The 15,888-nt window shown below is 34.3% G+C and overlaps 1 protein-coding gene across 3 annotated transcripts in view; it reads left to right on the top strand.

Annotated features, from left to right (window-relative positions):
- MTX2 (metaxin 2) overlaps window positions 1-15,839 on the top strand; it is a 60,907-nt gene extending 45,068 nt beyond the window's left edge. For 2 of the 3 annotated variants that reach the window (XM_082395668.1, XM_082395669.1), the window contains 6 exons: window positions 3,763-3,839; window positions 5,098-5,190; window positions 5,699-5,737; window positions 6,128-6,253; window positions 7,469-7,545; window positions 15,378-15,839. In XM_082395668.1, coding sequence (XP_082251794.1) covers window positions 3,763-3,839; window positions 5,098-5,190; window positions 5,699-5,737; window positions 6,128-6,253; window positions 7,469-7,545; window positions 15,378-15,552 — 587 coding nt within the window. In that variant the 3' untranslated portion in view covers window positions 15,553-15,839. The remainder of the gene's footprint in view (window positions 1-3,762; window positions 3,840-5,097; window positions 5,191-5,698; window positions 5,738-6,127; window positions 6,254-7,468; window positions 7,546-15,377) is intronic. The other variant, XM_082395670.1, reaches the window with a different exon arrangement.
- The last annotated feature ends 49 nt before the right edge of the window (window positions 15,840-15,888 follow it).

Below are 15,888 nucleotides of genomic sequence, written 5' to 3'. Positions count from 1 at the left end.
TTGACAAATCAAGGAGAAGCCATATAGCTTATCCACCTATTTCCTAAAATGACTGTACTATATGTAGTATTACCTAGGTAGCTATCCATCTTTATAGATTCTAGGAAAGACAAACATAAATAGTATAGAGACTACAATACATGCATATATACATATATGCATAGGAGAAGTCTCCTATAGGTAGATGAAAATGGCACTTTCTATTAAGGTATTTAAATTTCATCATGTCTCTAGTATTTCTTTCATCATATGATTTGGGTGACCATGAGAATGTGTTATATTTAATTTGCTTGTTTGATCTGGTTGTTGGTAGATTTTTAAAGCAGAGAACATCATGGAATAGTCAGTCAGAAGACCACTTGGCTAAGAGTTAGGAAATTTTTAGTCTAACCCTTCTGTGACTTTGTCACATGTTAACAATTTTCTTGGGAAATTTCACTTCTCTTCTTTGAGCCTCAGTGGCTTCATCTGTAATATGAGGTGTTTGGATTAGATGACATCCAAGGTCCTTTCTATTTCTAATATTCTCTGAATAAATAAACTTGCTTGGCAACATCTTCTTGCTTTCTTTAAATGTAATAGTTCCAAAAATGATTATTCTGCCTAAGGAGAAGCAGGGCCTTCGGTTTTTTTTTTTATGACCTTTGATTGGTGCCAGAGAATAACTGTCTCACTCTGCCTTTGCCTGATCACCTCCAATAATAAGGATATAACACTGGCTCCACTTTAAGTCAGGCTAGTGACAGAAGACATTATTTACTTCTAATTTGTTGCCTTGATTTTTTTAAAAAATTAATTAATTAATTTAGTTTTTGGCTGCTTTGGGTCTTCATTGCTGTGCACGGGCTTTCTCTAGTTGTGGCGAGCAGGGGCTACTCTTCATTGCGGTGCGCGGGCTTCTCTTGTTGCGGAGCATGGGCTCTAGGCGCCTGGGCCTCAGTAGTTGTGGCATGAGGGCTCAGTATTTGTGGTTCGCGGGCTCTAGAGCGCAGCCTCAGTAGTTGTGGCATGCGGGCTTAGTTGCTCCATGGTATGTGGGATCTTCCTGGACCAGGGCTCAAACCCGTGTCCCCTGCATTGGCAGGTGGATTCTTATCCACTGCGCCACCAGGTAAGTCCCTTGTTGCCTTGATTTTTATTTATTTCTTTGTATTTAGACATATATGAGTATTCAACTGACTACCCACACTGCTTCCCTGCTTCAGAATCTACAATGCTCAAAGTATTTTTAAGAAAAGAAATAAAATACAGGCATACCTTGAGATACTGTGGGGTTTGGTTCCAGACCGCCACAGTAAAGCGAATATCGCAATAAAGTGAGTCACATGGATTTTTTTGGTTTCCCGATGCATATAAAAGTTATGTTTACACTATACTGTAGTTTGTTAAGTGTGAAATAACATTGTGGCTAAAAAAACACTATACATATCTCCATTAGAAATATTTTATTGCTAAAAAATGCTAACCATCGTCTGAGCCTTCAGTGAGTCAAAACCTTTTTGCTGGCGGAGGGTCTTACCTCCATATTGATGGCTGCTGGCTGATCAGGGTGGTGGTTGCTGAAGGTTGGGGTGGCTCTGGCCATTTCTTATTGTTTCTTTCATTGACTGATTGATTGATTGATTAATTGCTGCGTTGGATCTTCGTTGTTGTGCGCGGGCCCCCTCCAGTTGAGGTCAGCGGGGGCCACTCTTCGTTGTGGTGTGTGGGCTTCTCATTGCAGTGGCTTCCCTTGTTGCGGAACACGGGCTCTAGGTGCGTGGGCTTCAGTAGTTGTGGCTCGCGGGCTGTAGAGTGCAGGCTCAGTAGCTGTGGCGCACGGGCTCAGTTGCTCCGCAGCACGTGGGATCTTCCCGGACCAGGGCTTGAACCCGTGTCCCCTGCATTGGCAGGCGGATTCTCAACCACTGTGCCACCAGGGAAGTCCCTGGCCATTTCTTAAAATAAGACAGCATTGAAGTTTGCCTCTTCGATTGACTCTTCCTTTCACAAACGATTTCTCTGTAGCATGCAATGCTGTTTGATAGCATTTTACCCACAGTAGAACATCTTTCAGAATTGGAGTCAATCCTCTCAAACCCTGGTGCTGTTTTATAAACTAAGTTTATGTAATATTCTAAATTCTTTGTTGTCATTTCAACAGTCTTCACAGCATCTTCACTAAGAGTAGATTTTATTTCAAGAAACCACTTTCTTTGCTCATCCATAAGAAGCAACTCCTCATCCTTTAAAGTTTTATATTTATAACAAATATAATAATAATGAACATATTTGAAGTATTGTGAAAATTACCAAAATGTGATACAGAGACATAAAGTAAGCAAATGCTGTTAGAAAAATGGCACCAATACACTTACTCAATTCGGGGTTGCCACATACCTTCAGTTTGTAAAAACACGCAATATCTGCAAAGCACAATAAAGCAAAGTACAATAAGACAAGGTATGCCACTATAAACTCTGTCTTCTAAGAACTCCAAACTGGATAATGAAAATGAGAAATATACTTTGATCTCAAAATGTACCACCCCAAAATACTCTTCAGTCTAGACATTCATTCACAAATAGTTTTCATTCTCTGGTCATATTATCTCAGAGGACCTGCACTATTTCTAGCAGTATAGTAGTTACAAAGATATCCCAAGTTAAAAAAGAGTATGATCTAATTCTTAATGCAGATAAGAAATTTTTTTCTCTTTCGCAAGATTTATAAAGCGGTAGAAAAAAGAAATGCAGAATTCAGTGTTTTTATATTGGTAAATGGAAATGTCTTCTAAATACCTCTGTTGAGTTGTATTCCAAAAGGCCTGCCTTTCCTTTGTAATGTTGTCCTGTGGACGCAGATGAAGCTTTTGTTGGTGCTGTGCACCTCATCCATTACCCTCAGGCTGTCTAAGCCAGAGAGGAGTGAATCTGTTGAAAAGGACCACGAAGAAGCCTGCTGTTAGTGTGAACTCTATTTGAACTAGGTCTGACAGAGTTTCATCCTCTAGCATTTGAGGTAGACTTTATTGCTATTTGGAGATCGTCATCTCTGATAATTTCATCTATTATTAGTATTTAAAAAATGAAATATTACTTTTTTAATGTGGCATTTATTTAGGGAAACCAGTTTTTGTAAGCATACTAATTCTTTTTTCCCCACATGTGTTGGGAACATACTTTGTATTATAATTAATAAGCTAGCATACCTTCAAAGATTGTTATTGTCTTAATTCCTGATATTTTTGAGTCAGATACATTTATTAATGCACCATTATGTGCTTAAACAATTGATCTGAATGGGTACCTGAGATTTGAAAGTAGTAGATTTAAAAAAAAAAAAAAAAAGCTTCATAAATGTAGTTTAAATATAGATTGATTCATTGTACTCTGAAGAGAAGGCCCAGTTAAATTTTTTCAGATCTATCAGTGGTCATGAACCAATGACTAGGCTTGGTTCATATAATTTGAATAATTAGTTATTTACTGCTATATAGTGATTTATTAGTATTAGCTCTGGAAAGGGAATATTGTGATCTGTTATTACATATAAGAACTCTAGAAATGAATCTCCTTGTTTTTTTTCTTTTGTTTTAAAATTAGTAATTAATGTTTTACAATTTTTAGAATTTAACATATGCATTTAACTATAATTTTCAAAAGTCATAGTGTTAGGAAACTGTGTATTAATAAAACATATCCCAGTTTTGTGTTGATTTTCTTTTTAGCACAAACTTTAATTTATGGAGAGTGTTTTCACATTTTTTTTTCCCCTCAACAGGTAAAGTACCTTTTATTCACGTAGGAAATCAAGTAGTATCGGAACTTGGTCCAATAGTCCAATTCGTTAAAGCCAAGGTAATAAAAAAGATATTAAATACATTTGATCACAGTTACTTTTAAATAAGTCATTCATCATTCTTTAGGGTGTTGTAACATTTACGTTGATTTTAACCTAGTTTTACAAAATGCTGATATAAACTACCAGAGAAATATTTCTAAAGAGTAAGTTTTTTTTCCCCATAATGTAAGTCAATGGCAAAAGAGGCCATTTGATCTTTACGAAGTGATAATTTTCTAACTCATGCTTATGAGAATTTTGGTCACAAATGAAAACTCTTCATTGTTGTAAAATATCAGGTTAACCTTTGAGAAGGGAGTTACAGAATATGTTTAAAAGTTGAATGTATCAATACTAATTCACCCATTTGAATTATTATTCAGTTTAGATTTTAATAGTTATCAAAGAACAACCTCCATTAACATTTTGGGGAACATGCTTCCAGAAGTTTTTTGCATATGTAGAAAAATACAGGTCATACTATTATGTATTATTTTGCAACCTGCCTTTTAAAATCATCAATGTGTTTGGAAATTCTTCCATTTAATGACTATAGATATATGTTATCCTTTTAAATTGTTGTATAATATTCTATCATATGGATGTATTATAATTTATTTACTTAAGTCTTTATTGATGGACACTGAAGTTGTTGCCAATTTTCTGCTGTTATTGAGTGCTAATATAAATATTCTTGTACATACACCTTTGTACACTTGTTAAATTATCTCCTTAGGATAAATTCCTAAGAGTGATAATACAGTGTTATAGCGTATGCATTTTAAAAATCTTACAACTAAAGCTTATACTATTTTATGCATCCACTCATTACTATACTGAATTAGAATTTAAAAATTAGTGTCTATTTCCCTATCCTTTACTAATAACATTTAAAAAAATCTTTGACCACTTTGTAAGTAACACATGTCAATCTTTGGAATTTATTTTATTACTAAAAAGGTTAGTCTCTTTAAAAAAACAAGGTTTACTGACCATCATTGTTTTCTTCTTTTGTGAAATAATAATGTAATTTTGTCTCTTGAAAGATACATTTTTATAATGACAAGTAAATCCTTCTTATTAATATTTTGTAGTGATAGCAAAGTATTAATTATTTTTTCACATAAAATAATTATGTTTTGGGGGCATTTTGGAAATTAATCCATTGGACATTTGCAGTAAAACATTGATGTTATATTACTTGGTAGTAAGATAACTGAAAGTTTTTGTATATTTAATATGATGCTCTTTTAAAGTTTTTTAAATTCCCTTTAGGGCCATTCTCTTAGTGATGGGTTGGATGAAGTCCAAAAAGCAGAAATGAAAGCCTACATGGAATTAGTCAACAATATGCTGTTGACTGCAGAGGTATAATAGAAGATAATAGGCCTTGAAAATAAGCTTTTTCTCTCATAAAAGATCATCTTTCTTATGGGTTATGTTAAAGTTACTGAAAAATAGGAAAACAGTCAAGCAAATTCTAGGGCTAGTGTGGTTACCCAAATTATTTGATCATTATCTTTGAACAAGTTGCCTGATATTATCATTTCTAGTTTTTCTGTTTGTAAACAGGAGTGACTCTTGCCCACTCATTGTTTTATTTTGGTCTTGTGAAATTCACTTAAATGGTATCTGTAAAATACTTTAATGGCATTTAGAGATGTATTCTATGAATAAGAAATATTTTTATAGGTACCACCATTAAGTTTAATAATTCTATGTAGCAACATTAGCCAAGAAAAAACAAAAACAACCCTCACATATGTGACTTTTATGATGTTGGCTTATAAAAAATTACCCTGGCAAGAAATAACTTTCTTTATCCATTTTCTCTTTGATACTCTAAAGTTTTGGTGACTGTTTTTTTTTTTCCTAGTTGTATCTTCAGTGGTGTGATGAAGCTACTGTAGGGGAGGTGAGTGGTTCTGCAGCATTTATCTTAATTAAAATTTAATGAAAAAACACTTTTGCTCAGAATCATAAGTCCCTGCTCATAAATGAAACATTGTGGTTTATACCATTAGTGATATAGTTTTTCACTTTAATTTTGCTTGCACATACATTTTAGGGAAGCTGTGTGTCATTGTTTGATGTAACTGGTTGCAGAGTATGTGAAAGTTTATATATTTTTAAAGGGAATGGTTTAAAATTTTAATTTTTAGATTGCAACCTATGTTTTGTTTTGTTTTATTTTTTCAGATTGCTCTGTTTGTGGTCTCTGGAAATATATTTCCCTTAGAATTTTATTTGTGAAAACAGGCTATGTCTTTAGAATCATGTTTTTAACATAATCTTTTTGCTTTAGATCACTCATGCTAGGTATGGATCTCCTTACCCTTGGCCTCTGAATCATATTTTGGCCTATCAGAAACAGTGGGAGGTCAAACGTAAGATGAAAGCTATTGGATGGGGTAACAAGACTCTGGACCAGGTCAGTTCAGATTGAAGTTGATAAAACCCTCAACTTTAATACATAAAGAAAAAAGATTTTTAATTGATAGTCCTTTAAAAAAAATCCCAGGGGACTTCCTGGCGGTCCAATGGTTAAGTCTCTGCGCTTCCAATGCAGGGGGCGCCAGTTCCATCCCAGGTCAGGGAAGTAAGATCCCACATGCTGCGCGGCTCAGCCAAAAAAAAAGCTCCCAACATAATAAAAAAAAATTAACAAAACATTTGCTCTTATTTTCTCTGACATGAAGTACTTTTTTGTTTTATAAAAATCACACATGCTTATTGTAAAACAAATTATGTAATACAGAAAACTTCAAAAACGGAATAAAAGTTGGCTGGAATCCTACTATCTAGAAATTGCCACTGTTAACTATATGGAGAACATTCTTCTAGGTGTCTCTTTATAACATTTTCTTTAAATGGGGTCATATTATACCTGCTACTCTATAACCTAATTTTTTTTATCCATTCAGCAATACATTGTGGACATTTTTTTATGCCAATAAATATAGATCTGCAGCATCAGGGCTTAAAAAGAAAAACCCAACCCTGTTAGATGCAGTGCTTAATATACCTGCTTTTCTTTGGTCTTAAATTTACTGAAGTAGCAAAATTATAAAAATATATATCTTGTCAAGGTCATGAGTTTGAGCATCATTAAGCTAATTAATGTCTCTTTTTCAAGGATACCCCTAGTCCTAGTCAGCCAACTCATTGATGTGTGCCATTGGCCACAAGGGGGATTGGGTAAATGAATAGGGATGGAGTAGGTAAAATCTATTTCCACTAGTGGGAAAACAATTCAAATGTTTTTTACTCATGGTAGGTCAGCAGTGTCATCTTTATGAAGCAGATTTTTTAATATATGTGAAGTCATTTGATTATATGGATTCAGGAAAACATTTTTGTAGGGAGTAGAGTTTTGAGATAAAAGCTTTGTTGATCATAATCCTTATAAGTAACTTAAATGTACTTGTATTTACAGGAAATTTGCTCTCAAATTTTCTTCCTGTTTCTTATATAGAAATTATTACGTATGTTCTCTATGTGGTCTATAGTCTGATTTAAATATACTATAAATGGTTACCTAAATTTATATTTTTATTATAAACTATGATACAAATTAAAGTTTTAGACACATTTTATTGCTTTGCTAATTTAAATATTTTTCTTTGGGGTCTGTTGCTTGTGTTAGGTCTTAGAAGATGTAGACCAGTGCTGTCAAGCTCTTTCTCAAAGACTGGGAACACAACCATATTTCTTCAATAAGCAGTAAGAATTTATTCTTTTTAGTTAGTTTCTTTTCTATATTATTATTTTATCGTGCATATCGTATCAACATTTTATCATAGAGGAATTGTTTTATCAAGCAATATTTATGAAAAGATTTAGTTATATTAAAGTTCATTTTTGCATTCATTAACCATTTAATTTCTTGGGTGTCAGGCATAGCACTAGCTTCAGGGAGACCAAGATTTCTAAAATGCAGTGCTAGCTATTAAGAATTTTCTCCTGAGGGTAGACAGTGTAAACCAGTCATTATTGTATGATATGATAGAGGTTCTACTAGAGGTAGTTCAAGGTGCTTTGTATGGAACTATGACATCTTAACAAAATCTGAGCTTGCAAACTACTATTAAAACGTGAAGTGTAGCCATACTTGTCTGTATAGGATGATACCCTGAGGACTAGAAAAGTGAATAAAACTAAACCGTAAAAAATATTGTTGGATGGACAAGCATTATTATGAACTTTTCTTTTAAAATTTAATGAAAATATTTGTAAAGCATAGAAATAATTGTGAAGGATATAGATTAAATATATGTATGTGTATATATGTAAATTGAGTAATTCATGTTTTATTAAGACAGAATTTTTTTGTAATTTGAAAAATAATATCTAACGTAGGCAAAGGATGAATTTTCTTTTTTTTTTAAAGTTACAATTTTAGTATATCAGAATCAGCTATCCTGTGATCCAGTTTAAGATGGGTTTAAATTAGCATTTTAACCTCATTGGTTTGCTTAGAATTCTAATCTTTTCTTGGCTTTTTAATAAAAATCTCTTGACTTTTAGATTGATAATTTTTAAAAAGGTTTATTTGCTATTATTTATTTCATCTTCATAGGCATTCATCTATAGCTATATCAAACATCTTTTGGTAGAGATACTAATATTTGTAGCAAAAATGACTATGATGATAACTTAGAAATATTAAAGTTATATTAATGTATGTGCTATATAACTGATATTAAAATAAAATTGGGCTCTGTTGATCTTTTTTTTTTTTAAAGTGAATGATTTCTTTTTTTTTTTTTAATTAATTTATTTATTTATTTTTGGCTGTGTTGGGTCTTCGTTTCTGTGCGAGGGCTTTTTCTAGTTGCGGTGAACTGGGGCCACTCTTCATCACAGTGCGCGGGCCTCTTACTGTCGCGGCCTCTCTCGTTGCGGAGCACAGGCTCCAGACGCGCAGGCTCAGTAGTTGTGGCTCACGGGCCTAGTTGCTCCGCGGCATGTGGGATCTTCCCAGACCAGGGCTCGGACCCGTGTCCCCTGCATTGGCAGGCAGATTCTCAACCACTGCGCCACCAGGGAAGCCCCTCTGTTAATCTTTGAAGCGGAAAGGTCATAGAGTTCAAACCATGAAATCCTGGTAGGTAAAGTTTCTACAGCTATGTTCTTATTTCTAGTGATGTTTGCTATGCTGATTCTAGTTGTTTAGTCTCTAATACTAAAGAAAGTTATCAAAATGTTAGTATTATGTAGTCCCCTTTCTTTCTGATATAGGAATTCTTAGGAGCTGAAAAGCTCAGAAGGGGTGCATTTTATTGTTTGAAGTGCATCACTCTGTTTTAGGAGTTAGTTTTGTTATGCACCCTGTCTCCATGGGAAGCCAGGATAATAGATGTAACTTATTTTTCTCCTCATTTAAACTCAGTGTCAAAGAGTTAGTAGCCAGGTATCATTTGGCATGTGATCCAGTGGAAATATCAAAAAATTTTTTTCTTCATAAGGGTATAATTATTATTATTTTTAACAACTTTATTGGAGTATAATTGCTTTACAATGGTGTGTTAGTTTCTGCTTTATAACAAAGTGAATCAGCTATACATATACATATATCTCGATATCTCCTCACTCTTGCGTCTCCCTCCCATCTTCCCTATCCCACCCCTCTAGGTGGTCACAAAGCACCGAGCTATTTTACACTACCAAATGTAAAATAGATAGCTACTAGGAAGCAGCTGCATAGCACAGGGAGATCAGCTCGGGTATAATTATTTTTAAACTTGTAATGAAAAATTCAAAATTTAGAATAGGTGCAAAAACAATTGAGAAACTGTTTAACTGGTATTAAGATGTAGGTTTTTGAAATAATTTTACCTTATATGAGACTTAGATAAACATTTTTATGATTGAAGTATAGAATAGTTTTAATTTTTAATTTTACCCAATTGTTTAATATTAAAATTTATTTCCCTGTGTATCCTCTCCTTACCCTCTAAAATTAGAATCAGCTTTTCTTCTAGCTTACCTACTAGACATGTTGAGAGGCCTCATGAAAGAAACTCAGTAGCTTTACTTGATGAGAGAAAGGGAAAGATAGTTGAGGGAGATCTTGCAGCAAGAATAGTAATTGGGAAAAGAGGACAAAGAAGCTAAATGGTGGAAAGGAAAAAGGAAAGTGAATTTGAAAAAAATTAGAAATAATACAAAGTAGATACTAACAATTGTTGTCCTTTTTATCCTTCATAATATATAGTTGGTAGCTTTTAAATATTTAAATCATATTTCTAAAATGCAACTCAAACAAAATCTGTGTCATCTGTTGTATCTGTAATCTTGCTGATGTGATATCTGTTAAGACACCTACACAAAGACTGGGTAATTTATTCCCTTTCACCTGGTGAGTGGATTTGGAATAAAAAACTAAAACTTTTCTTGAAGTGATATTTTCATGTTACCTTTTCAATAAAGGGGAAGAAGAAGAAAAAAATAATTTTTCTAAATGTAATCAGGATAGAAAGAGTTAATACTACTCCAAAGCATTTATGAACTCCATGAGGGTCTGTGTTTTCCAAACAAAACCTATTAGAGGAAGCTCAGTAAATGTTGGTTAAGACTAGATTAAATGGAGAAATTGGAAAAGGAGTTAGGTTTGAAAAAGAAAAAATACTGCTATTAACCATTAAGGAAATGATAAAATTTGAAAATATACCTTCATATACTGATAGGAAAGTATTTTGAAGAAATGATGCAAAAATTATACTTGGGAACCTTAAGAAAAATTTCAGGGGGTAATGGGATTTCATTGAAGTTTATTCAATTGAGAAATCACTGGTTAAGAAAATTAAGGGGAAATTGCTCAAAAATATCCAAAAGCAAAATATAGCAAAGTTGATGGCAAGGGGCTTGATTTACAAATTTGAATGATAGTCCTAAAGATCAGTGATTGATATATAAAGAAAGGATATGTAGATTATTTCTGTTAGTATGAAGAAATGACAAGTTAATAGTATAATGGGAAAGAAAAATTAGGGAACATTCAGACAAAATTAATGTTTTTGAAACTAGACTGTGAAACGTATCAGAAAGAGAGAAAGAAATGTGGAACCATAATAATTGAAGAAAATGAAAAAGATAAGTACAAAAAAATTTTTAGTGGGAAAGGTTAGGAAAACATTTGCATTTTATGGTACCTTTTTTATTTTGATATTCAAATGAAAGAATAGTAGATAACCGGTGGATGTTAGTTGAACCTATTGTGGCAACAATTTTACAATATATTTATGTAAATCAAACCATCATGTTGTACACCTTAAACGTATACAGTGATGTATGTTAATTATTTGTCAATAAAACTGGAAAAAAAAAGAACAGTAGGTAACCAACAGAAATGTGGAAAGAATGATAATGCAAGATGAGAAGGCAACAGTGTGAAAGATGTTGAAGGTCTTAGGAGAAGAGTTGCTATCTATATCCAAATTACAGTCTACAAACTACTTAGTAAGCAGAAGGGTGGAAATGTTGTTTTCTCTCCATATTGTATAGAAAAGGTAATTAAAACTGGAGGTACATGAAATCTTGGCTTGATTAAACAATTCAGTGGAAGTATTGGCTAAAGTGTAATTTTTTGTCCTTGTCTCTAATAGGAGTTGCAAATGTTTTTCTGAGCTTATTGCTTTTTTTAAAAGTCAGGTTTATTGTGGCATAATTTACAAAAAGTAAAATTGACGCTTTTATGTGTATAGTTCTGTGAGTTTTAGCAGTGGTATACAGTTGTGTCCCCACTACCACAGTGTACTTTTTAAAAAGAAAGAATTGTGGGAATTGATAACATATATGTCAGAGTCAACTAATATAAGTAGTTGCTGAAATTTGTAAGGATTACAAAAAATATGCATTGTTATGTGTGTGGTTTTTTTTTTCTTTTAAATTTCATTTATTTATTTATTTATTTATGGCTGTGTTGGGTCTTCGTTTCTGTGCGAGGGCTTTCTCTAGTTGCGGCAAGTGGGGGCCACTCTTCATCGTGGTGAGCGGGCCTCTCACTATCGCAGCCTCTCCCGTTGCGGAGCACAGGCTCCAGACGCGCAGGCTCAGTAATTGTGGCTCACGGGCCTACTTGCTCCACGGCATGTGGGATCCTCCCAGACCAGGGCTCGAACCCGCGTCCTCTGTATTGGCAGGCAGATTCTCAACCACTGCGCCACCAGGGAAGCCCTATGTGTGTGTTTTGTTTGATTTAGTATAGTGTATTCTACTTCCTGTTAGATGTTCTAAAAGTAATTTGTCATGAAGTTGCTATCTTTAGGTAACATCAGATCAGTTTTTGTATGCTCATTACCCTACATAATTCAGGACCTTTTGAGTTATGTGGATGTATATTTGAAGCAAATAATATTTTGGCCACTTGAGGGGTACTTCTAGACTACTCTGGTTTGAACATACCTTCATACCTGAGCTCATTCAGAGCCTTCACTTATTGTTAAAAGATGCCCATCTACCCTACTGGAAGTTGCATCAGAGAATATATTCACCTTTTTTTAGGCTCTAGTACAAGAAGCAGAGGGTAGTTAATCCTAAATAAGGATTAGGAAAATAAATCCTAAATTGGTAAGATACACGTTTTAAGAAATATGTTTAGGGATCTGGAGGAGTTGGTGTTTATATTACTTCTCACAAAGTGCCTCAGCTCCATATTTATCCACCTTCTATATCCTTGGTTTTTACAGGTATCCATTTGTTATTGATTCTTCATCTGTAATGCTAGGATCGTGGTGCTATTAAGTCCCAGGACACTTGTGATTTTTTTAAACTATCCTATTGACTACCCTCTTAAACATGGCCATAAATTGCACATTTGACTTTGATTAATACTTCATGAATGTGTCAAAAGAGGGAAGGCTTTGGAAGAGTGTGGATAACTACTGTTGAAAAATTAAATATCCTATACAACTTAGGTAGGATGCTTTCTTTTCTCTTTCATGTATTCATTCAGCAAATAACCATTCAGTTCCTTAGATACTTTGCTAAGAACTGTGGTTATAAAGATATATGCAGTGTTATCTTTAGAGAACTTAGAGTATAATGGGGGAAACATTAAGTAAACAGTTATAGTATGGTATGAGAAGTACTTCACCTTTTTATTGATTCATTAAATACATATTTATTGAGAACCTACTTTGGGCCAGGCATTGTTCCAGGTGTTGGGGACACAGCAGGAAACAAGTAGACAATGTCCTGGTAGAAAGAGATAGACAGTTAATTAAAAACAAATATTAGATAGTTTTAAGTGCCATATAGAGAATTAAAATAGGATCACATCACAATAAGCGGCTATATGTCCACTTTAGTTTGAATGATCAAGGGACGCTGACCACTCAAACTAAGATGTGACATTTAAGTTGTATTCTGAAAAACAAGGAGGAGCCAGCAGTATGAAGTCAAGGGCAGAGTGTTCCAGGCAGCAGGAATAGTTGGGTCAAGGCCCTAAGATTGGCTAGAGTTTATGTTCAAATGGAAGAAGCAAAACCATTTATGGTTGTGTGTTGAAAATGGTAGGAGATGAGGCTGAAGAGGTAAGCAGGAGCCAGGTCATCTAAGATTTGTGTGTTTTGGATAAGGAGTTTGGCATGTTAGTGTAAGTGGAGTGGAAATTCATTCGAATGTTTTATGCTTGGAGGAGATATAGATAAGTGGTGGCATTCAGGACATATTTTGGTGGTTGTGTCTCACCAGGCTTGCTAATGGATGTGGGAGGGTAAGAGAAAGAGGGGACTGAAGAGTAACTCAGATTTTTGGCTTGAACAGGTGGTGGGTAGTGGTGACTTTTATTTTGGGAAGATGAGGGGACAAGCAGGTTTGAGATGCTTATTCAACATTCAAGTGGAATTGTTATATAGGCCTTTGAATGTATGATTCTGGACTTTAGGGGAGAGACTCAGATTGGAGATAAATATTTTAGGAATTAGTGGCATGAAGAGATACAAAGCCATGCAACTATTAAAAGAAGTCATTCATCAGTGGCGATCAAGGCCACATAGCTAGTAAGTGACAGAATTAGGATTTGACGGACCCCCCAATCTATTCTGCCAAACCAGATTACTGCAACATATTTTTACATTTTAGGTCGACTAATGTGTTTTCTCAGTAACTTTATCATTGTAGGGCTGACAGCAATAATTAGTTCATAATAATGATCGTATTTTCTCCTTTTAGTAATATTGTACTAGTACAGTACAATGAGGGGGCTCAGGGTGCTGACCCTTTGCTGCAGCTGAAAATCCATGTATAACTTTACAGTCAGACCTCTGCATCTGTGGTTCTGCATCTGCAGATTCAGTCAGCCCTGGATTGTGTAGTATTGTAGTACGTATTTACTGAAAAAAACCTGTGTGTAAGTGGACCTTCACAGTTCAAACCGGTATTTTTTAAAAATTAATTAATTAATTAATTTTTGGCTGCATTGGGTCTTTGTCGCTGCGCACGGGCTTTCTCTAGTTGGAGCGAGTGGGGGGCTACTCTTTGTTGCAGTGCGCGGGCTTCTCATTGTGGTGGCTTCTCTTGCTGCAGAGCACGGGCTCAGTAGTTGTGGCTCACGGCTCTAGAGCGCAGGCTCACAGAGGCGTGATGCACGGGCTTAGTTGTGGCGCACGGGCTTTGTTGCTCCACGGCATGTGAGATCCTCCCAGACAAGGGCTCGAACCCGGGTTCCCTGCATTGGCAGGTGGATTCTTAACCGCTGCGCCACCAGGGAAGCCCTCAAACCAGTGTTGTTCAAGGGTCTACTGTAATTATTTTAACGTAATATAGATGGGTGATGTCCCATTTATAGACCGTTAGTAGCAAGGTAGATAAATTTCATCTTTTTGTTAGTAATATATAATTAAAGGGAAAAAAAACACAGAAAAAATTTTGTTGAAGCCATTCTTACATCTCCTTCAGAAGCTAAGTTTACTTTTAAAATGGTAAAATTAAAATTAAATCATGTTGTAATATGATGATCAGGTAATCTGGTATCATTCTGTTTTCCTAGCACCACAGTGAAATCCTCTGCTTTGACAGCATTTTGGTCATGCATCTACAAAAGCACTTACTAAATTGTGTTGTGGTAATTTATGTTTTGTGTCCATGTCTTAGAATATCTTTCTTGCTTTTATATCTTTAGCATCTGGCATAGTTCCTGGCACACTGGAGACCTGTTGTATATATTTAGTGAATAAATTAATGAATAAAATGAATATGATCATTTACACCAATATTATTATTATTTTAAGGTTACATACTATATAAGTCCATTTGTATTACATTCTTTTTTTTTTACACCAATATTATTTTAACACATTTAAATGATGCTATTTAAAAAAGCAAGTCACACAACTAGCAAATCATAGTTTAAAAGATCTTTTTTTCTTTCATATCTTACAACAGAAACTCTAATAAAATAGAATAAATTCTATCAAGTTGGGGTAGGATTTATTGCTTACATGACTTTTTTTCTTTTAAATAGATGAATAAAGTGTTTAAAAAAATAGTATATAGTCTACCGTACAAGTTAAACACTGTTCATGTTACTCTCATTTCTGCTTTTGTCTTAGGCCTACTGAACTAGATGCACTGGTATTTGGCCATCTGTACACCATTCTTACCACACAGTTGACCAATGATGAACTTTCTGAGAAGGTGAAAAACTATAGCAACCTCCTTGCTTTCTGTAGAAGAATCGAACAACACTATTTTGGTAAAGTCAGCTCATCCATCAGATTGTCTTAGAGTCATGTGTTAATTTAGTTATTATTTTTAAAAAGTTTAACTTTTGAAATATATGTTACTTGAATGATGTAATAGATAATGGTATCAGAATTTTAAAACCAAAAATACTGCTTTTCAAAACCTCAAAACAAATTACATAATGTATACGTGTACCTTATACTGCTATTTGTGTATACATTAAAATAATTTTGAATGATTTCATTTGATATGTTGTACTCTATATCTTGAAATTTTTGGTTTTTTTGACACATGTATGCATATAAAAATAAAGCTCAAACAACTCTGTGGCCGGTGTATTTACTTTCTTTCCATCTTTCTGAAAGCTACTCTCTGAGC

The sequence above is a fragment of the Balaenoptera borealis genome (genome assembly GCF_965194805.1).
Source record: "Balaenoptera borealis genome assembly, chromosome: 6".
In the NCBI taxonomy this organism is placed as follows: Eukaryota; Metazoa; Chordata; class Mammalia; order Artiodactyla; family Balaenopteridae; genus Balaenoptera; species Balaenoptera borealis.
Note: the sequence above shows the minus strand (reverse complement) of the source record. Positions and strands in the feature narration are given on the sequence as shown.